The following is a 19,347-nucleotide window of genomic DNA, read 5'->3' on the forward strand; positions in this document are numbered from 1 at the left end:
CAGCTTAATCTGGATTCAGGAGATATCTCTTCGGGCCAGCTAGTAATTGTAGGATAAGCCTAATGAGTCTTCACAGGATGAAGAGAGTAATGTGCCAAGGTAGCAATCGATGTCCTCATTCGAGAGGATGAAGCTGGTGCTCAGAGAAGGGGGGAACTTGGCCAGAGCAAGGAGGTGTGCACCCAGACAGAACCCCCAGATCCGGCCATTGGAGCTCAGGGAGGCCACTGGTGTGGCTTGTCCCTGTGGCAGGGGCCGAGGCACGCAGCCCACCCTGATTCCTGCGGGGGCCTGACTTGGGAAGTGCCATCTGGTAGCTTTGAGACTCACCAAACCAAATTGCACTGGAGAGAGGAAGGACACCTTCCTTCATCCACCCCCCACCCCCGCCGGATTCCCACATACCCTGACCCCTTTCTCTTGATTTCGGAGCCATTTCCAGAGTCCCGCTCATATGACCTCATTCGAAGTGCACTGTGGACGAGCTGCCATCTGCAGCTGCTACCACAGCAGCCAAGGGCTTTAGCTCCCGAGTACCTCCCTTCCTTTGGAACTTGGGGGCCCTCTACTCCCCACTTGCACACCACAGACCTTTGCTGAGGATTGTGGGGACCCTCACTCAGTTTGCAGCACGTTGTAGCCATCCCTGTCCTCTCAATACCTCCCTTGCCACTCAGCTTGTGAGCCCCTTTGGAGCAGCGTGGCCCACCTGGCTGCAACGGAAGAGACACAGCTGACAGTGAAACAACAGCTTAGATCTGACAGCCGGAAAGCTCTGTCAAAAGGGACCTCCCTCTTCACACCGTAGAGGCTGTAGGAGCCGCCAGGCTTTCGGAACCAGTGCTGGGGCCAAAATGACTCCACAGCCGTTTTCCTTCCTGGGGAGGGTTCTGGCTCGGGTGGGAATGGCTCAAGTCTCCTAAGGTTCTGAAAGCCCACTGTGTGCAGATTCACGGTACACAGAGAGGAGAAGGTGGAGTCCTGCCCTGGAGGTGGTCACAGCTCACGGATGAGCCAGGCAGGCAGGCAGGCAGGCAGGGCATGAGAACACCTGAGCTGCCTTCATGAGTGAATGGTGTGGGGGCAGAGGAAGAGAAGCCGGTCTGCTCCCTCATGTGGTGCCCAGGGCAGGTTGTCCCCAGAGGAAACCCTTACGACGGTGAGGACTCTCACTGCTGTTTCCCAAGGGGTTCCGTCGGTGCGTGTCTTCCCCGGAGTGGTCAGGCCGTCTCTAAAGTACACTGGCCATGGGCATTGCCTCTCCTTGGAACTTCCCACGTGTTTCTCTTTTTTATGGAACAGTGATTTTTCTAGAGGGGTTCTGGGCCACAAGGTTGTTGGGTCATTTTCTAGCCTTCTGTCGTGAAGAACGCTTTCCTGGGCGTTGGGGTGGTTTGTTGTTCCAGCTCCCTTTCTTGGCTTCTTTTGGGAGCTGGTGCAACAAGAGGAGCTCAGCCTCTGCCTTCTGGCTGAGATGTCACCCTTCAAACAGCAATGCCTGCCTGGAGATAATGATGGCATTTGCCAAAAGGGCTTCGTTTGGCACATGATATCTTGAAAGGACGTACACCGTCCTGTCAGCTATCAAAGGCTAGTTCAAATGACATAAAAATGAGAACTCTCCAATGGAGTCTTACAGTAGGTGGAGAGTCCGAAAGAAACTCCTTCAGTCATTTCACTGAGAGTCATTGATTGGGGACACCAAGAATATAGGAAGGAATGCAGAAAGAAAAGATGAAATTGTGTTCAGGATCGGGGGGAGGGATGAACAGGGCGTGCTTGCCTTGAATCCAGGCTTTGTTGGGGGGTGGGGCATAAAGATCAAACGGGTCTGAAACCACAAAGTGGTGATGGTAACACAGTATCACCAGTTACACAACAGTGTTCCCAAATTGCAACAATGATGAAAAAGTTTACTGATCCCAACTTAACCAACAAAAATACAGGAAACCATACAAAAAATAAAACATCACCAGAAAGGTGGAAACAAACCAAATGCAAAGCAGTTCAGGGGAAAGGAACTCCATGTCCCCTGGGGGCAGACCGAGTTGACAGCGTCCGCGGTGAGCCGACAGGGATGGAGGCGGCAGAGCCGACCGCTCCCCTGGACGTGGTGTTTCCGGCAAGGGCTCTGGGTCTCTGTCCAGAGCGGGGGCTCGTTCTTCCTGCAGGGGTGGGTGAGTCATCGTCGGCGTCTGGGTGTTGCGCGGGAGCCAGGGCAGGCTCTCCCTGCCGAGGCGGTGACTCCTCCTCTGCCTCGGGTTCTCCTGCCAAAGCCCGAGCAGGTACAGGTGCACGTGGAGGTGGAGGTTCTGGCTGAGGGGGTGGGACATCAGTGCCTGGGGCTGGGGGTCCTGCAGGCACGGAGATCCGATCTGCCCGGTGTGCTGGCCAGAACCCAGCTGGCCTGGTGTCTCTGCGAGGGCAAGTCTCGGTTCTCCATCTGCCCTCGGTGGATCCCTGGGTCCTGCACCTGGAGCCACCACCTCTGTAGGGACAGGTCTGGGAAGTGGAGCCTGGTTCCAGTTGGAGGCCAGTGCTAGAGCTGGGGGAGAAGCAAAGTTTGCCCACAGGCCAGCCTTGGCATGTGCGTATCCCGGGACAGAATGCTTCCAAGAGATTCCCAAAGAATACCCAGGGTCGGATGTCTTTTGGGACTGAAGTGTGCAAGATGGGGGTGGGGGTGTGAGGCCAGCGCTTGCTGCAGGCCCAGCAGCATCTTTCGGGGACTCGTCCCTGTGTAGCTCAGCACCCCCTCCCCACACACTCCCGTGCACCAGCCCCAGCGTCCTCACCTCTGTGCTCTGGCGTGCTGGGCTCCAGGTCCTCCTGCTGCCTCAGAGGCTGGGGTTCTCGGGACTCTGGGTCGGAGCCGGGTGTGCTGAGCTCCGTGGCAGCCTCAGACTGGGCCGCCGGGTGTATCCTGTGTGGTGTCTCGGCAGCAGGCCTTCCCCGCCTCCGCTTCGCCCCCGGTGGGGCTGATGCCTCCGTGGGCACGCTCACCTGGAGCCTGCACTGGGCCTCAGGGGCGGGGGGGTGGTGCTCCGACCCCTCCCTCCGGGAGGTGGACGGGGTGTCCCTGTCCTCGGCCTCATCACGTGGGAAGCTCTGCAACGACAGTGACCGTCAGCCAGCCATGCTGGGAGTTTTCCGAGCTGGGCCTGGCCAGTGGAGCCGCTGCTTCTGCCTGCTCGAACTTCTCTTCCCAGAAGGGTCAGAGACGTGTGTCTCCTCAGATCCCCACCCGGGAGGAAAGAGACCCACCTGAGGGTGTGAGGCCAGCCTGGGCGGCCGGCGCTGCCCGCACTCTCCCCATCCCACCCAGCCTGCTCTCCCCTGGGGTGTGGACACAACTTGCCCGCAGGCTTCTGACCCCACATCCGCCTGGGCTTCCTTGAGGGAGACACACCCCGAGAAACCCGCATCCACACACACAGGCAAAGGACCCGGTGTTTCCGGGTGGCATGGGAGAGGTGGGCTGGCCCGGCATGGGGCTCCCCGTGTTACCTTTCTGTTTCTCCGGGCAAAGGGCCAGAGGCCTCTCGGGGGTGCCCTGAGCCAACGTTGACAGGGTGCCCACGCACACTGCCTGTGAGCTCTCCTGAGGCCCCGGCCTCTGTGCAGGGGCAAACAGCAGAACATCCTGGCAGCAAGTGATCTGGCTGGGGGCTCCTCTCCGCTCTGGAGGCCTGGATACCCGGGTTGCGGGTTCTGTTGGGTTCTGTTGCCGGCAGGTGACATCATTTCCTGGGGTTCGTGCTGAGGTCCCTTCCCCAAAACTTCCCAAGGGAATCTCTGGGTTTCTGACTGCTCGACCACCCCCCTTAGGCCATGTGCAGGCACAGTGACAGCCACACAGCCCAGCCCACAGCCCTGGGGAGGCCTGGGTGCAGCCAGGGCCTGAGCTCCGAGGACCCCGCTGCTCTCAGACCAGGCTCCTTCTTCTCATAAGTGGTGTGGCCCTGGACAAGTGTATGCCCCTCAGGGTTTCCCCAGTCTCTCCATCTGCAGAGTGGTGGTCATTCTCCCATCTGCTTCCTAGGTCTGTCGGCCTACGAGCAGCTCCACGCCTTTCCACCTGGGGCCGATATCACGTGGAGCTTGTGCGCTGAGTCTTCAGAAAGAAAGACTCCATCCAGGGCTGACACAGCACAGAATGGGGCAGAACGAGGCCTGGATGCGCCGTGGTACCCAGGAAAAGGCACTCCCCCTCCTGAGTGTTTTGAGACCCCGCATCCAAGTTGGAGGACCGAAAGGAAGACTCGAAGGTCTCCCTCTCTTATAGAAAAGAGTAGCCAACTTTCTGGTCCTCTGTTTCCATTGAGATTCTGTTCAAGTGTCCCAGCTCGGCTTCTGCGGGTGGCTGAGCTTCTAATGGCTCCCTGCGTTCTTGTCTTTTCCTCTCCAAACCTTCCGTCCTTTTCCCCCTTCTGGGGTGGATGGGCGCTGTCATTGCTTCTACCTTCGAGACAGATTGATGAAAAGTCTGGACCATCGACTCCTTTCCTCTCTTTGGTTCCGTGTCTCTCTCTGTCTGTGTCCCTCTCTTTTCCCTTCTCGATTCAGTCTGTGTCTTCCTCTTTCTCTCTCGTGTGTGGATGGATGGATGCTAGGAATGCACATGTATATGATTAGATGAGGGTTATGTTTTAGGGATAGGTTAGAGGGAGAGAAAGGCTTTAGGTCGGAGTTGGTCATGGGGGAAGGGTCAAGGGTGGTGGTGGTGTTTCTTGGAATCTGAGTGCTGTGCATTCTTCGTCTCTTTCCATATGAACCCCTTCTCAGATACACCACTTGCAAGGAGTCTCTCATGTTCCGTTTCCTATCTTTTGCATTTCTGAATGCTTAGCTTCTCTGTTGTGAAGAGGTTCCATTGGATGGAAACCCATTGGCGTACTTCGTTTTCCTCTTTCCCTTACTTGAAGAGACCCATTTCTACCTCCGCCCAGCAAATGGCAAGGAGACTCTGATGTTAAGGAGCCTTTGACCTACGCTTCTTTCTAGCTATCTCATGACATCAGTCTTTAGGGTGAGGTTTTTCCCCGATATTGAGGTGGTGTGAGATCAAAACCAATAGCGTTCTTCAGATGTAGCTGTCTGGTTTTCCCATGGACATTTATTGAAGAGGCTTTCTTGTTCCCATTTGGATATTCTCCCCTTTTGTGTCAGAGATGAGTTGACCATGGATGCCGGGGTTTGTTTCTGGACCCTCAACTTTATTCCATCGATCTGGATCTGTGTGTGTTGTTGTATTCCCAATAGCATACTGTCCTGCTGCTGCCGCTGCGCCTAAGTCACTTCAGTCGTGTCTGACTCTGCGCGACCCCATGGCCTGCAGCCTACCAGGCTCCTCCGTCCAGGGCGTTTTCCAGGCAAGAGTACTGGAGTGGGTCGCCATCGCCTTCTCCGATACTCTCCTGAGGATCCTAGTTTGGTCGTCTAATTTCCTTTCACACAACCTTGGATGTCCGTATCAGGGCTTGTATTGACAATTTGTCGGATTGTATTGACAATTTAGGTTCTCTTCTGTTTCCGTACCCCTTTTGCAATTCTTTGTTCGGTGCGAAAATGCATTGGCCTTTTGGGAGGAATAGCATCGAAGCTGTGGATTGCCTTGTGGGGCTGTGACATCATTTTCCCAATAGGAATTCTTTCAAGCCCTGAGCACAGCTTCTCTTTCCAGTGGTTGGTGTGGGCTTGATCTTCCTTCTTCCATCTCTCGCCGTTTTGTGAGAACAGGTCCTTCCTTCCCTTCTGGGTTAGATGGACTCGTGGGTATCACTTAGGTGAATGGCATTGTCAGTGGGGGTGATAATTCCCTTCTCATTGGAAGACTTTGCTGTGAGTATTAGAAATGCAAGTGATTTCTCTTCCCCTTCCTCCCTGTCCATCTCTCAGAGCCACCGGGAAACAGAGGCCTCATCCAGGGAGTGCAACTAGGCTGTTGTTTCTTCAGGCCCTCAGTGCTGGACATCATCCGGGATACTCTGTGTGTGTCTTCCTCAGGCTGCTGTCCATTCAGACCTTTCCCTAGTTTTCACAGGCTTGTCGTGTTGGTGTTCTTTGTCTGTTTGGAGACACATCCTTGAGAAGCTTTGTGTTTCCACTCATTCGTCTCGCGATGTATGACCTGTCTTTTGCTTTTGTAATGAGGTCTTTCCCACAGTAGATATCTTTGATTTTGCAAAGTCCACTGTATTCTCTGGGTTGTTTTGTGGGCTGCCTTTTTGTTTTGTGTGTGAAGACTGAAAGCACGTGTCCGGTTTCTGCTCATTGTTCTTCTAGATTTGTGACAAGTTTTCATGGAAACTTTGTCTAGGGATAACTGGAAGTGAACTCGGTGTAAGGTGTCAAGTCTCCATCTCCATTCATGTCATGCCCTGCAGTTTCCAATTCCCTGTTCCTGAGTGGTTTTGGAGACCTTGTGGGAAGTTTGGTTGCATCGGAGTTTGCGTTTCCACCTTGAGTAGATTCCCACTGTTCTGCCCTCAGGGACACTGTCAAGGGGGAGTGAGGAGCAGCCTGCACTTCCAGCAGTGACCACACGGTGGGGCGAGTGCTGCTCTCCCCTCTGGGAGCCCCAGGCCACAGGCATCCCAGTGAGGAGCCAGGTCTGTGCTCAGCTGAAAGGAGTTAGTCTCTCAGGAGCCTCTGAGCCCTTGCCTTTGGATCACCCAGGGTGGGCATTTGCTGCAACAGAAAAAATTGCCCTGAATTCCATGGACGGAAGAGCCTGGCTGTGTAGAGTTCGTGAGTTGCCGTGAATCAGACACAACTGAGGACACAAAAATTCAATAGACTAAAACACTTTTTGGGGGTGGGGGGAGTGAAAGGGGGTGATGTGGGGTTTTTTGTCTTATATAATAGCCGAGGGAAATCTAGTTTAAACCTAAATTCACATAGATGGGAAAGGTATAGCTCTCCGACACCCTATTAAAAAAAAAAAAAAACGTCTTAACTTTTCTGAAAGCTTATTTAGTAGCTTCCTTGAGCAGTTCATTGTGAAGGATTTTTTTTTTTTTTCTGTGACATTGGCCTCATTAAAAGTACGGTTTGCCTTTACTGGATAATTTTGTTCATTGGTTTGTTAGGGAATCTTGGTAATATTTGAGTTTCCTGGGGAGTATGGTCACATGACCTGGCCCTGGCCAATCGGTGCGTTCCACCTCCCTGGCCACTGTGATTGGCTCCGGACTGGGGCAGTGCCCAATCGGGGCCCAGGGCCGGGCCTCACGTTGGAAGCCAGGGGAAGACGAGCTCTCGTCCTGCTGGGGTAGGGGAAGGGGTGGGGCCGGGGGAGGTCAGGCTCCAGCAGTGGGAGGGGCTTGAGGTCCGCCTGCGGCAGTTGGTGACCTTCCTGCTCCCCTCAGGGCAGAGCCGCCGGCCTGAGAATGAGGGCGCTGCTGAGCCCAGGGGCTGAGATGGCCCGCTGCTGCTGTGGTCCCAGAGCTCCACCCGAGACCTGAGGGAGGCCGTCTGCCCGTGAGTCCTCTCCCGCTTGTCTGTCAGCTTGTTTGAACCATGCTGGGTTTTCTGCCCAGCTGGCTAAGGGGAGTCCCTGGAAATGCAAGGGTGTGGGTTTTGGCAGACTTCAGGGAAGACATGCCAGATGAGCCTGGGAGACTCCAGCTTAATCTGGATTCAGGAGATATCTCTTCGGGCCAGCTAGTAATTGTAGGATAAGCCTAATGAGTCTTCACAGGATGAAGAGAGTAACGTGCCAAGGTAGCAATCGATGTCCTCATTCGAGAGGATGAAGCTGGTGCTCAGAGAAGGGGGGAACTTGGCCAGAGCAAGGAGGTGTGCACCCAGACAGAACCCCCAGATCCGGCCATTGGAGCTCAGGGAGGCCACTGGTGTGGCTTGTCCCTGTGGCAGGGGCCGAGGCACGCAGCCCACCCTGATTCCTGCGGGGGCCTGACTTGGGAAGTGCCATCTGGTAGCTTTGAGACTCACCAAACCAAATTGCACTGGAGAGAGGAAGGACACCTTCCTTCATCCACCCCCCACCCCCGCCGGATTCCCACATACCCTGACCCCTTTCTCTTGATTTCGGAGCCATTTCCAGAGTCCCGCTCATATGACCTCATTCGAAGTGCACTGTGGACGAGCTGCCATCTGCAGCTGCTACCACAGCAGCCAAGGGCTTTAGCTCCCGAGTACCTCCCTTCCTTTGGAACTTGGGGGCCCTCTACTCCCCACTTGCACACCACAGACCTTTGCTGAGGATTGTGGGGACCCTCACTCAGTTTGCAGCACGTTGTAGCCATCCCTGTCCTCTCAATACCTCCCTTGCCACTCAGCTTGTGAGCCCCTTTGGAGCAGCGTGGCCCACCTGGCTGCAACGGAAGAGACACAGCTGACAGTGAAACAACAGCTTAGATCTGACAGCCGGAAAGCTCTGTCAAAAGGGACCTCCCTCTTCACACCGTAGAGGCTGTAGGAGCCGCCAGGCTTTCGGAACCAGTGCTGGGGCCAAAATGACTCCACAGCCGTTTTCCTTCCTGGGGAGGGTTCTGGCTCGAGTGGGAATGGCTCAAGTCTCCTAAGGTTCTGAAAGCCCACTGTGTGCAGATTCACGGTACACAGAGAGGAGAAGGTGGAGTCCTGCCCTGGAGGTGGTCACAGCTCACGGATGAGCCAGGCAGGCAGGCAGGCAGGCAGGGCATGAGAACACCTGAGCTGCCTTCATGAGTGAATGGTGTGGGGGCAGAGGAAGAGAAGCCGGTCTGCTCCCTCATGTGGTGCCCAGGGCAGGTTGTCCCCAGAGGAAACCCTTACGACGGTGAGGACTCTCACTGCTGTTTCCCAAGGGGTTCCGTCGGTGCGTGTCTTCCCCGGAGCGGTCAGGCCGTCTCTAAAGTACACTGGCCATGGGCATTGCCTCTCCTTGGAACTTCCCACGTGTTTCTCTTTTTTATGGAACAGTGATTTTTCTAGAGGGGTTCTGGGCCACAAGGTTGTTGGGTCATTTTCTAGCCTTCTGTCGTGAAGAACGCTTTCCTGGGCGTTGGGGTGGTTTGTTGTTCCAGCTCCCTTTCTTGGCTTCTTTTGGGAGCTGGTGCAACAAGAGGAGCTCAGCCTCTGCCTTCTGGCTGAGATGTCACCCTTCAAACAGCAATGCCTGCCTGGAGATAATGATGGCATTTGCCAAAAGGGCTTCGTTTGGCACATGATATCTTGAAAGGACGTACACCGTCCTGTCAGCTATCAAAGGCTAGTTCAAATGACATAAAAATGAGAACTCTCCAATGGAGTCTTACAGTAGGTGGAGAGTCCGAAAGAAACTCCTTCAGTCATTTCACTGAGAGTCATTGATTGGGGACACCAAGAATATAGGAAGGAATGCAGAAAGAAAAGATGAAATTGTGTTCAGGATCGGGGGGAGGGATGAACAGGGCGTGCTTGCCTTGAATCCAGGCTTTGTTGGGGGGTGGGGCATAAAGATCAAACGGGTCTGAAACCACAAAGTGGTGATGGTAACACAGTATCACCAGTTACACAACAGTGTTCCCAAATTGCAACAATGATGAAAAAGTTTACTGATCCCAACTTAACCAACAAAAATACAGGAAACCATACAAAAAATAAAACATCACCAGAAAGGTGGAAACAAACCAAATGCAAAGCAGTTCAGGGGAAAGGAACTCCATGTCCCCTGGGGGCAGACCGAGTTGACAGCGTCCACGGTGAGCCGACAGGGATGGAGGCGGCAGAGCCGACCGCTCCCCTGGACGTGGTGTTTCCGGCAAGGGCTCTGGGTCTCTGTCCAGAGCGGGGGCTCGTTCTTCCTGCAGGGGTGGGTGAGTCATCGTCGGCGTCTGGGTGTTGCGCGGGAGCCAGGGCAGGCTCTCCCTGCCGAGGCGGTGACTCCTCCTCTGCCTCGGGTTCTCCTGCCAAAGCCCGAGCAGGTACAGGTGCACGTGGAGGTGGAGGTTCTGGCTGAGGGGGTGGGACATCAGTGCCTGGGGCTGGGGGTCCTGCAGGCACGGAGATCCGATCTGCCCGGTGTGCTGGCCAGAACCCAGCTGGCCTGGTGTCTCTGCGAGGGCAAGTCTCGGTTCTCCATCTGCCCTCGGTGGATCCCTGGGTCCTGCACCTGGAGCCACCACCTCTGTAGGGACAGGTCTGGGAAGTGGAGCCTGGTTCCAGTTGGAGGCCAGTGCTAGAGCTGGGGGAGAAGCAAAGTTTGCCCACAGGCCAGCCTTGGCATGTGCGTATCCCGGGACAGAAAGCTTCCAAGAGATTCCCAAAGAATACCCAGGGTCGGATGTCTTTTGGGACTGAAGTGTGCAAGATGGGGGTGGGGGTGTGAGGCCAGCGCTTGCTGCAGGCCCAGCAGCATCTTTCGGGGACTCGTCCCTGTGTAGCTCAGCACCCCCTCCCCACACACTCCCGTGCACCAGCCCCAGCGTCCTCACCTCTGTGCTCTGGCGTGCTGGGCTCCAGGTCCTCCTGCTGCCTCAGAGGCTGGGGTTCTCGGGACTCTGGGTCGGAGCCGGGTGTGCTGAGCTCCGTGGCAGCCTCAGACTGGGCCGCCGGGTGTATCCTGTGTGGTGTCTCGGCAGCAGGCCTTCCCCGACTCCGCTTCGCCCCCGGTGGGGCTGATGCCTCCGTGGGCACGCTCACCTGGAGCCTGCACTGGGCCTCAGGGGCGGGGGGGTGGTGCTCCGACCCCTCCCGCCGGGAGGTGGACGGGGTGTCCCCGTCCTCGGCCTCATCACGTGGGAAGCTCTGCAACCACAGTGACCGTCAGCCAGCCATGCTGGGAGTTTTCCGAGCTGGGCCTGGCCAGTGGAGCCGCAGCTTCTGCCTGCTCGAACTTCTCTTCCCAGAAGGGTCAGAGATGTGTGTCTGCTCAGATCCCCACCCGGGAGGAAAGAGACCCACCTGAGGGTTTGAGGCCAGCCTGGGCGGCCGGCGCTGCCCGCACTCTCCCCATCCCACCCAGTCTGCTCTCCCCTGGGGTGTGGACACAACTTGCCCGCAGGCTTCTGACCCCACATCCGCCTGGGCTTCCTTGAGGGAGACACACCCCGAGAAACCCGCATCCACACACACAGGCAAAGGACCCGGTGTTTCCGGGTGGCATGGGAGAGGTGGCCTGGCCCGGCCTGGGGCTCCCCGTGTTACCTTTCTGTTTCTCCGGGCAAAGGGCCAGAGGCCTCTCGGGGGTGCCCTGAGCCAACGTTGACAGGGTGCCCACGCACACAGCCTGTGAGCTCTCCTGAGGCCCCGGCCTCTGGGCAGGGGCAAACAGCAGAATATCCTGGCAGCAAGTGATCTGGCTGGGGGCTCCTCTCCGCTCTGGAGGCCTGGATACCCGGGTTGCGGGTTCTGTTGGGTTCTGTTGCCGGCAGGTGACATCATTTCCTGGGGTTCGTGCTGAGGTCCCTTCCCCAAAACTTCCCAAGGGAATCTCTGGGTTTCTGACTGCTCAACCACCCCCCTTAGGCCATGTGCAGGCACAGTGACAGCCACACAGCCCAGCCCACAGCCCTGGGGAGGCCTGGGTGCAGCCAGGGCCTGAGCTCCGAGGACCCCGCTGCTCTCAGACCAGGCTCCTTCTTCTCATAAGTGGTGTGGCCCTGGACAAGCGTATGCCCCTCAGGGTTTCCCCAGTCTCTCCATCTGGAGAGTGGGGGTCATTCTCCCATCTGCTTCCTAGGTCTGTCGACCTACGAGCAGCTCCATGCCTTTCCACCTGGGGCCGATATCACGTGGAGCTTGTGCGCTGAGACTTCAGAAAGACTCCATCCAGGGCTGACACAGCACAGAATGGGGCAGAACGAGGCCTGGATGCGCCGTGGTACCCAGGAAAAGGCACTCCCCCTCCTGAGTGTTTTGAGACCCCGCATCCAAGTTGGAGGCGCGAAAGGAAGACTCGAAGGTCTCCCTCTCTTATAGAAAAGAGTAGCCAACTTTCTGGTCCTCTGTTTCCATTGAGATTCTGTTCAAGTGTCCCAGCTCGGCTTCTGCGGGTGGCTGAGCTTCTAATGGCTCCCTGCGTTCTTGTCTTTTCCTCTCCAAACCTTCCGTCCTTTTCCCCCTTCTGGGGTGGATGGGCGCTGTCATTGCTTCTACCTTCGAGACAGATTGATGAAAAGTCTGGACCGTCGACTCCTTTCCTCTCTTTGGTTCCGTGTCTCTCTCTGTCTGTGTCCCTCTCTTTTCCCTTCTCGATTCAGTCTGTGTCTTCCTCTTTCTCTCTCGTGTGTGGATGGATGGATGCTAGGAATGCACATGTATATGATTAGATGAGGGTTATGTTTTAGGGATAGGTTAGAGGGAGAGAAAGGCTTTAGGTCGGAGTTGGTCATGCGGGAAGGGTCAAGGGTGGTGGTGGTGTTTCTTGGAATCTGAGTGCTGTGCATTCTTCGTCTCTTTCCATATGAACCCCTTCTCAGATACACCACTTGCAAGGAGTCTCTCATGTTCCGTTTCCTATCTTTTGCATTTCTGAATGCTTAGCTTCTCTGTTGTGAAGAGGTTCCATTGGATGGAAACCCATTGGCGTACTTCGTTTTCCTCTTTCCCTTACTTGAAGAGACCCATTTCTACCTCCGCCCAGCAAATGGCAAGGAGACTCTGATGTTAAGGAGCCTTTGACCTACGCTTCTTTCTAGCTATCTCATGACATCAGTCTTTAGGGTGAGGTTTTTCCCCGATATTGAGGTGGTGTGAGATCAAAACCAATAGCGTTCTTCAGATGTAGCTGTCTGGTTTTCCCATGGACATTTATTGAAGAGGCTTTCTTGTTCCCATTTGGATATTCTCCCCTTTTGTGTCAGAGATGAGTTGACCATGGATGCCGGGGTTTGTTTCTGGACCCTCAACTTTATTCCATCGATCTGGATCTGTGTGTGTTGTTGTATTCCCAATAGCATACTGTCCTGCTGCTGCCGCTGCGCCTAAGTCACTTCAGTCGTGTCTGACTCTGCGCGACCCCATGGCCTGCAGCCTACCAGGCTCCTCCGTCCAGGGCGTTTTCCAGGCAAGAGTACTGGAGTGGGTCGCCATCGCCTTCTCCGATACTCTCCTGAGGATCCTAGTTTGGTCGTCTAATTTCCTTTCACACAACCTTGGATGTCCGTATCGGGGCTTTTTCGTCGGATTGTATTGACAATTTAGGCTCTTTTCTGTTTCCGTACCCCTTTTGCAATTCTTTGTTCGGTGCGAAAATGCATTGGCATTTTGGGAGGAATAGCATCGAAGCTGTGGATTGCCTTGTGGGGCTGTGACATCATTTTCCCAATAGGAATTCTTTCAAGCCCTGAGCACAGCTTCTCTTTCCAGTGGTTGGTGTGGGCTTGATCTTCCTTCTTCCATCTCTCGCCGTTTTGTGAGAACAGGTCCTTCCTTCCCTTCTGGGTTAGATGGACTCGTGGGTATCACTTCAGTGAATGGCATTGTTAGTGGGGGTGATAATTCCCTTCTCATTGGAAGACTTTGCTGTGAGTATTAGAAATGCAAGTGATTTCTCTTCCCCTTCCTCCCTGTCCATCTCTCAGAGCCACCGGGAAACAGAGGCCTCATCCAGGGTCACACAGGCCTGAGGGAGTGCAACTAGACTGTTGTTTCTTAAGGCCCTCAGTGCTGGACATCATCCGGGATACTCTGTGTGTGTCTTCCTCAGTCTGCTGTCCCTTCAGACCTTTCCCTAGTTTTCACAGGCTTGTCGTGTTGGTGTTCTTTGTCTGTTTGGAGACACATCCTTGAGAAGCTTTGTGTTTCCACTCATTCGTCTCGCGATGTATGACCTGTCTTTTGCTTTTGTAATGAGGTCTTTCCCACAGTAGATATCTTTGATTTTGCAAAGTCCACTGTATTCTCTGGGTTGTTTTGTGGGCTGCCTTTTTGTTTTGTGTGTGAAGACTCAAAGCACGTGTCCGGTTTCTGCTCATTGTTCTTCTAGATTTGTGACAAGTTTTCATGGAAACTTTGTCTAGGGATAACTGGAAGTGAACTCGGTGTAAGGTGTCAAGTCTCCATCTCCATTCATGTCATGCCCTGCAGTTTCCAATTCCCTGTTCCTGAGTGGTTTTGGAGACCTTGTGGGAAGTTTGGTTGCATCGGAGTTTGCGTTTCCACCTTGAGTAGATTCCCACTGTTCTGCCCTCAGGGACACTGTCAAGGGGGAGTGAGGAGCAGCCTGCACTTCCAGCAGTGACCACACGGTGGGGCGAGTGCTGCTCTCCCCTCTGGGAGCCCCAGGCCACAGGCATCCCAGTGAGGAGCCAGCTCTGTGCTCAGCTGAAAGGAGTTAGTCTCTCAGGAGCCTCTGAGCCCTTGCCTTTGGATCACCCAGGGTGGGCATTTGCTGCGACAGAAAAAATTGCCCTGAATTCCATGGACGGAAGAGCCTGGCTGTGTAGAGTTCGTGAGTTGCCGTGAATCAGACACAACTGAGGACACAAAAATTCAATAGACTAAAACACTTTTTGGCGGTGGGGGGAGTGAAAGGGGGTGATGTGGGGTTTTTTGTCTTATATAATAGCCGAGGGAAATCTAGTTTAAACCTAAATTCACATAGATGGGAAAGGTATAGCTCTCCGTCACCCTATTAAAAAAAAAAAAAAAAGTCTTAACTTTTCTGAAAGCTTATTTAGTAGCTTCCTTGAGCAGTTCATTGTGAAGGATTTTTTTTTTTTTTCTGTGACATTGGCCTCATGAAAAAGTACGGTTTGCCTTTACTGGAAAATTTTGTTCATTGGTTTGTTAGGGAATCTTGGTAATATTTGAGTTTCCTGGGGAGTATGGTCACATGACCTGGCCCTGGCCAATCGGTGCGTTCCACCTCCCTGGCCACTGTGATTGGCTCCGGACTGGGGCAGTGCCCAATCGGGGCCCAGGGCCGGGCCTCACGTTGGAAGCCAGGGGAAGACGAGCTCTCGTCCTGCTGGGGTAGGGGAAGGGGTGGGGCCAGGGGGGGTCAGGCTCCAGCAGTGGGAGGGGCTTGAGGTCCGCCTGCGGCAGTTGGTGACCTTCCTGCTCCCCTCAGGGCAGAGCCGCCGGCCTGAGAATGAGGGCGCTGCTGAGCCCAGGGGCTGAGATGGCCCGCTGCTGCTGTGGTCCCAGAGCTCCACCCGAGACCTGAGGGAGGCCGTCTGCCCGTGAGTCCTCTCCCGCTTGTCTGTCAGCTTGTTTGAACCATGCTGGGTTTTCTGCCCAGCTGGCTAAGGGGAGTCCCTGGAAATGCAAGGGTGTGGGTTTTGGCAGACTTCAGGGAAGACATGCCAGATGAGCCTGGGAGACTCCAGCTTAATCTGGATTCAGGAGATATCTCTTCGGGCCAGCTAGTAATTGTAGGATAAGCCTAATGAGTCTTCACAGGATGAAGAGAGTAACGTGCCAAGGTAGCAATCGATGTCCTCATTCGAGAGGATGAAGCTGGTGCTCAGAGAAGGGGGGAACTTGGCCAGAGCAAGGAGGTGTGCACCCAGACAGAACCCCCAGATCCGGCCATTGGAGCTCAGGGAGGCCACTGGTGTGGCTTGTCCCTGTGGCAGGGGCCGAGGCACGCAGCCCACCCTGATTCCTGCGGGGGCCTGACTTGGGAAGTGCCATCTGGTAGCTTTGAGACTCACCAAACCAAATTGCACTGGAGAGAGGAAGGACACCTTCCTTCATCCACCCCCCACCCCCGCTGGATTCCCACATACCCTGACCCCTTTCTCTTGATTTCGGAGCCATTTCCAGAGTCCCGCTCATATGACCTCATTCGAAGTGCACTGTGGACGAGCTGCCATCTGCAGCTGCTACCACAGCAGCCAAGGGCTTTAGCTCCCGAGTACCTCCCTTCCTTTGGAACTTGGGGGCCCTCTACTCCCCACTTGCACACCACAGACCTTTGCTGAGGATTGTGGGGACCCTCACTCAGTTTGCAGCACGTTGTAGCCATCCCTGTCCTCTCAATACCTCCCTTGCCACTCAGCTTGTGAGCCCCTTTGGAGCAGCGTGGCCCACCTGGCTGCAACGGAAGAGACACAGCTGACAGTGAAACAACAGCTTAGATCTGACAGCCGGAAAGCTCTGTCAAAAGGGACCTCCCTCTTCACACCGTAGAGGCTGTAGGAGCCGCCAGGCTTTCGGAACCAGTGCTGGGGCCAAAATGACTCCACAGCCGTTTTCCTTCCTGGGGAGGGTTCTGGCTCGAGTGGGAATGGCTCAAGTCTCCTAAGGTTCTGAAAGCCCACTGTGTGCAGATTCACGGTACACAGAGAGGAGAAGGTGGAGTCCTGCCCTGGAGGTGGTCACAGCTCACGGATGAGCCAGGCAGGCAGGCAGGCAGGCAGGGCATGAGAACACCTGAGCTGCCTTCATGAGTGAATGGTGTGGGGGCAGAGGAAGAGAAGCCGGTCTGCTCCCTCATGTGGTGCCCAGGGCAGGTTGTCCCCAGAGGAAACCCTTACGACGGTGAGGACTCTCACTGCTGTTTCCCAAGGGGTTCCGTCGGTGCGTGTCTTCCCCGGAGCGGTCAGGCCGTCTCTAAAGTACACTGGCCATGGGCATTGCCTCTCCTTGGAACTTCCCACGTGTTTCTCTTTTTTATGGAACAGTGATTTTTCTAGAGGGGTTCTGGGCCACAAGGTTGTTGGGTCATTTTCTAGCCTTCTGTCGTGAAGAACGCTTTCCTGGGCGTTGGGGTGGTTTGTTGTTCCAGCTCCCTTTCTTGGCTTCTTTTGGGAGCTGGTGCAACAAGAGGAGCTCAGCCTCTGCCTTCTGGCTGAGATGTCACCCTTCAAACAGCAATGCCTGCCTGGAGATAATGATGGCATTTGCCAAAAGGGCTTCGTTTGGCACATGATATCTTGAAAGGACGTACACCGTCCTGTCAGCTATCAAAGGCTAGTTCAAATGACATAAAAATGAGAACTCTCCAATGGAGTCTTACAGTAGGTGGAGATTCCGAAAGAAACTCCTTCAGTCATTTCACTGAGAGTCATTGATTGGGGACACCAAGAATATAGGAAGGAATGCAGAAAGAAAAGATAAAATTGTGTTCAGGATCGGGGGGAGGGATGAACAGGGCGTGCTTGCCTTGAATCCAGGCTTTGTTGGGGGGTGGGGCATAAAGATCAAACGGGTCTGAAACCACAAAGTGGTGATGGTAACACAGTATCACCAGTTACACAACAGTGTTCCCAAATTGCAACAATGATGAAAAAGTTTACTGATCCCAACTTAACCAACAAAAATACAGGAAACCATACAAAAAATAAAACATCACCAGAAAGGTGGAAACAAACCAAATGCAAAGCAGTTCAGGGGAAAGGAACTCCATGTCCCCTGGGGGCAGACCGAGTTGACAGCGTCCACGGTGAGCCGACAGGGATGGAGGCGGCAGAGCCGACCGCTCCCCTGGACGTGGTGTTTCCGGCAAGGGCTCTGGGTCTCTGTCCAGAGCGGGGGCTCGTTCTTCCTGCAGGGGTGGGTGAGTCATCGTCGGCGTCTGGGTGTTGCGCGGGAGCCAGGGCAGGCTCTCCCTGCCGAGGCGGTGACTCCTCCTCTGCCTCGGGTTCTCCTGCCAAAGCCCGAGCAGGTACAGGTGCACGTGGAGGTGGAGGTTCTGGCTGAGGGGGTGGGACATCAGTGCCTGGGGCTGGGGGTCCTGCAGGCACGGAGATCCGATCTGCCCGGTGTGCTGGCCAGAACCCAGCAGGCCTGGTGTCTCTGCGAGGGCAAGTCTCGGTTCTCCATCTGCCCTCGGTGGATCCCTGGGTCCTGCACCTGGAGCCACCACCTCTGTAGGGACAGGTCTGGGAAGTGGAGCCTGGTTCCAGTTGGAGGCCAGTGCTAGAGCTGGGGGAGAAGCAAAGTTTGCCCACAGGCCAGCCTTGGCATGTGCGTATCCCGGGACAGAAAGCTTCCAAGAGATTCCCAAAGAATACCCAGGGTCGGATGTCTTTTGGGACTGAAGTGTGCAAGATGGGGGTGGGGGTGTGAGGCCAGCGCTTGCTGCAGGCCCAGCAGCATCTTTCGGGGACTCGTCCCTGTGTAGCTCAGCACCCCCTCCCCACACACTCCCGTGCACCAGCCCCAGCGTCCTCACCTCTGTGCTCTGGCGTGCTGGGCTCCAGGTCCTCCTGCTGCCTCAGAGGCTGGGGTTCTCGGGACTCTGGGTCGGAGCCGGGTGTGCTGAGCTCCGTGGCAGCCTCAGACTGGGCCGCCGGGTGTATCCTGTGTGGTGTCTCGGCAGCAGGCCTTCCCCGCCTCCGCTTCGCCCCCGGTGGGGCTGATGCCTCCGTGGGCACGCTCACCTGGAGCCTGCACTGGGCCTCAGGGGCGGGGGGGTGGTGCTCCGACCCCTCCCGCCGGGAGGTGGACGGGGTGTCCCCGTCCTCGGCCTCATCACGTGGGAAGCTCTGCAACGACAGTGACCGTCAGCCAGCCATGCTGGGAGTTTTCCGAGCTGGGCCTGGCCAGTGGAGCCGCAGCTTCTGCCTGCTCGAACTTCTCTTCCCAGAAGGGTCAGAGACGTGTGTCTGCTCAGATCCCCACCCGGGAGGAAAGAGACCCACCTGAGGGTGTGAGGCCAGCCTGGGCGGCCGGCGCTGCCCGCACTCTCCCCATCCCACCCAGCCTGCTCTCCCCTGGGGTGTGGACACAACTTGCCCGCAGGCTTCTGACCCCACATCCGCCTGGGCTTCCTTGAGGGAGACACACCCCGAGAAACCCGCATCCACACACACAGGCAAAGGACCCGGTGTTTCCGGGTGGCATGGGAGAGGTGGCCTGGCCCGGCCTGGGGCTCCCCGTGTTACCTTTCTGTTTCTCCGGGCAAAGGGCCAGAGGCCTCTCGGGGGTGCCCTGAGCCAACGTTGACAGGGTGCCCACGCACACAGCCTGTGAGCTCTCCTGAGGCCCCGGCCTCTGGGCAGGGGCAAACAGCAGAACATCCTGGCAGCAAGTGATCTGGCTGGGGGCTCCTCTCCGCTCTGGAGGCCTGGATACCCGGGTTGCGGGTTCTGTTGTGTTCTGTTGCCGGCAGGTGACATCATTTCCTGGGGTTCGTGCTGAAGTCCCTTCCCCAAAACTTCCCAAGGGAATCTCTGGGTTTCTGACTGCTCGACCACCCCCCTTAGGCCATGTGCAGGCACAGTGACAGCCACACAGCCCAGCCCACAGCCCTGGGGAGGCCTGGGTGCAGCCAGGGCCTGAGCTCCGAGGACCCCGCTGCTCTCAGACCAGGCTCCTTCTTCTCATAAGTGGTGTGGCCCTGGACAAGCGTATGCCCCTCAGGGTTTCCCCAGTCTCTCCATCTGGAGAGTGGGGGTCATTCTCCCATCTGCTTCCTAGGTCTGTCGACCTACGAGCAGCTCCATGCCTTTCCACCTGGGGCCGATA

The 19,347-nt window shown here is 55.8% G+C and overlaps 3 protein-coding genes and 1 long non-coding RNA gene across 4 annotated transcripts in view; 1 reads left to right on the forward strand and 3 right to left on the reverse strand.

Moving 5' to 3' along the window:
• Positions 1 to 19,347, forward strand: part of LOC145530002 (uncharacterized) — a 1,493,464-nt gene that overhangs the window by 38,409 nt on the left and 1,435,708 nt on the right. Inside the window, exons 7-8 of the long non-coding RNA XR_014071397.1 lie at positions 7,371 to 7,482; positions 15,002 to 15,113. This is a non-coding gene — a long non-coding RNA (uncharacterized LOC145530002). The remainder of the gene's footprint in view (positions 1 to 7,370; positions 7,483 to 15,001; positions 15,114 to 19,347) is intronic.
• On the reverse strand, positions 1,400 to 6,018 carry LOC145530080 (uncharacterized). Its single transcript, XM_081550892.1, has 3 exons — positions 5,987 to 6,018; positions 2,796 to 3,106; positions 1,400 to 2,545 (listed from the first exon to the last, which is right to left on the reverse strand). Exons 1-3 carry the CDS (start codon positions 6,016 to 6,018, stop codon positions 1,914 to 1,916), a joined length of 975 nt encoding a protein of 324 aa, XP_081407018.1. The 3' UTR covers positions 1,400 to 1,913.
• On the reverse strand, positions 9,522 to 11,367 carry LOC145530081 (uncharacterized). Its single transcript, XM_081550893.1, has 3 exons — positions 11,134 to 11,367; positions 10,422 to 10,734; positions 9,522 to 10,171 (listed from the first exon to the last, which is right to left on the reverse strand). Exons 1-3 carry the CDS (start codon positions 11,365 to 11,367, stop codon positions 9,540 to 9,542), a joined length of 1,179 nt encoding a protein of 392 aa, XP_081407019.1. The 3' UTR covers positions 9,522 to 9,539.
• Positions 15,723 to 18,906, reverse strand: LOC145529956 (uncharacterized). The gene is made up of 3 exons (XM_081550730.1): positions 18,765 to 18,906; positions 18,053 to 18,365; positions 15,723 to 17,802 (listed from the first exon to the last, which is right to left on the reverse strand). Exons 1-3 carry the CDS (start codon positions 18,897 to 18,899, stop codon positions 17,171 to 17,173), a joined length of 1,080 nt encoding a protein of 359 aa, XP_081406856.1. The 5' UTR covers positions 18,900 to 18,906; the 3' UTR covers positions 15,723 to 17,170.

The sequence above is a fragment of the Giraffa tippelskirchi genome, chromosome 12, assembly GCF_054371585.1.
Source record: "Giraffa tippelskirchi isolate mGirTip1 chromosome 12, T2T-mGirTip1v1.2.pri, whole genome shotgun sequence".
Taxonomy (NCBI): Eukaryota; Metazoa; Chordata; class Mammalia; order Artiodactyla; family Giraffidae; genus Giraffa; species Giraffa tippelskirchi.

Excerpts from the sequence above, each read along its gene's own strand:
- LOC145530080 (XM_081550892.1), bottom strand. The coding sequence starts at position 6,018 with ATGGACAGCAGCCTGAGGAAGACACACACAGA. Across the intron at positions 3,107-5,986 it reads CTGAGGAAGACACACACAGA|CTTCCCACGTGATGAGGCCG; the intron begins GTATCCCGGATG and ends GTCGTTGCAGAG. Across the intron at positions 2,546-2,795 it reads CAGCACGCCAGAGCACAGAG|CTCTAGCACTGGCCTCCAAC; the intron begins GTGAGGACGCTG and ends CTTCTCCCCCAG.
- LOC145530081 (XM_081550893.1), bottom strand. The coding sequence starts at position 11,367 with ATGTCACCTGCCGGCAACAGAACCCAACAGAACCCGCAACCCGGGTAT. Across the intron at positions 10,735-11,133 it reads TTGCCCGGAGAAACAGAAAG|AGCTTCCCACGTGATGAGGC; the intron begins GTAACACGGGGA and ends CTGTGGTTGCAG. Across the intron at positions 10,172-10,421 it reads CAGCACGCCAGAGCACAGAG|CTCTAGCACTGGCCTCCAAC; the intron begins GTGAGGACGCTG and ends CTTCTCCCCCAG.
- LOC145529956 (XM_081550730.1), bottom strand. The coding sequence starts at position 18,899 with ATGTTCTGCTGTTTGCCCCTGCCCAGAGGCCGGGGCCTCAGGAGAGCT. Across the intron at positions 18,366-18,764 it reads TTGCCCGGAGAAACAGAAAG|AGCTTCCCACGTGATGAGGC; the intron begins GTAACACGGGGA and ends CTGTCGTTGCAG. Across the intron at positions 17,803-18,052 it reads CAGCACGCCAGAGCACAGAG|CTCTAGCACTGGCCTCCAAC; the intron begins GTGAGGACGCTG and ends CTTCTCCCCCAG.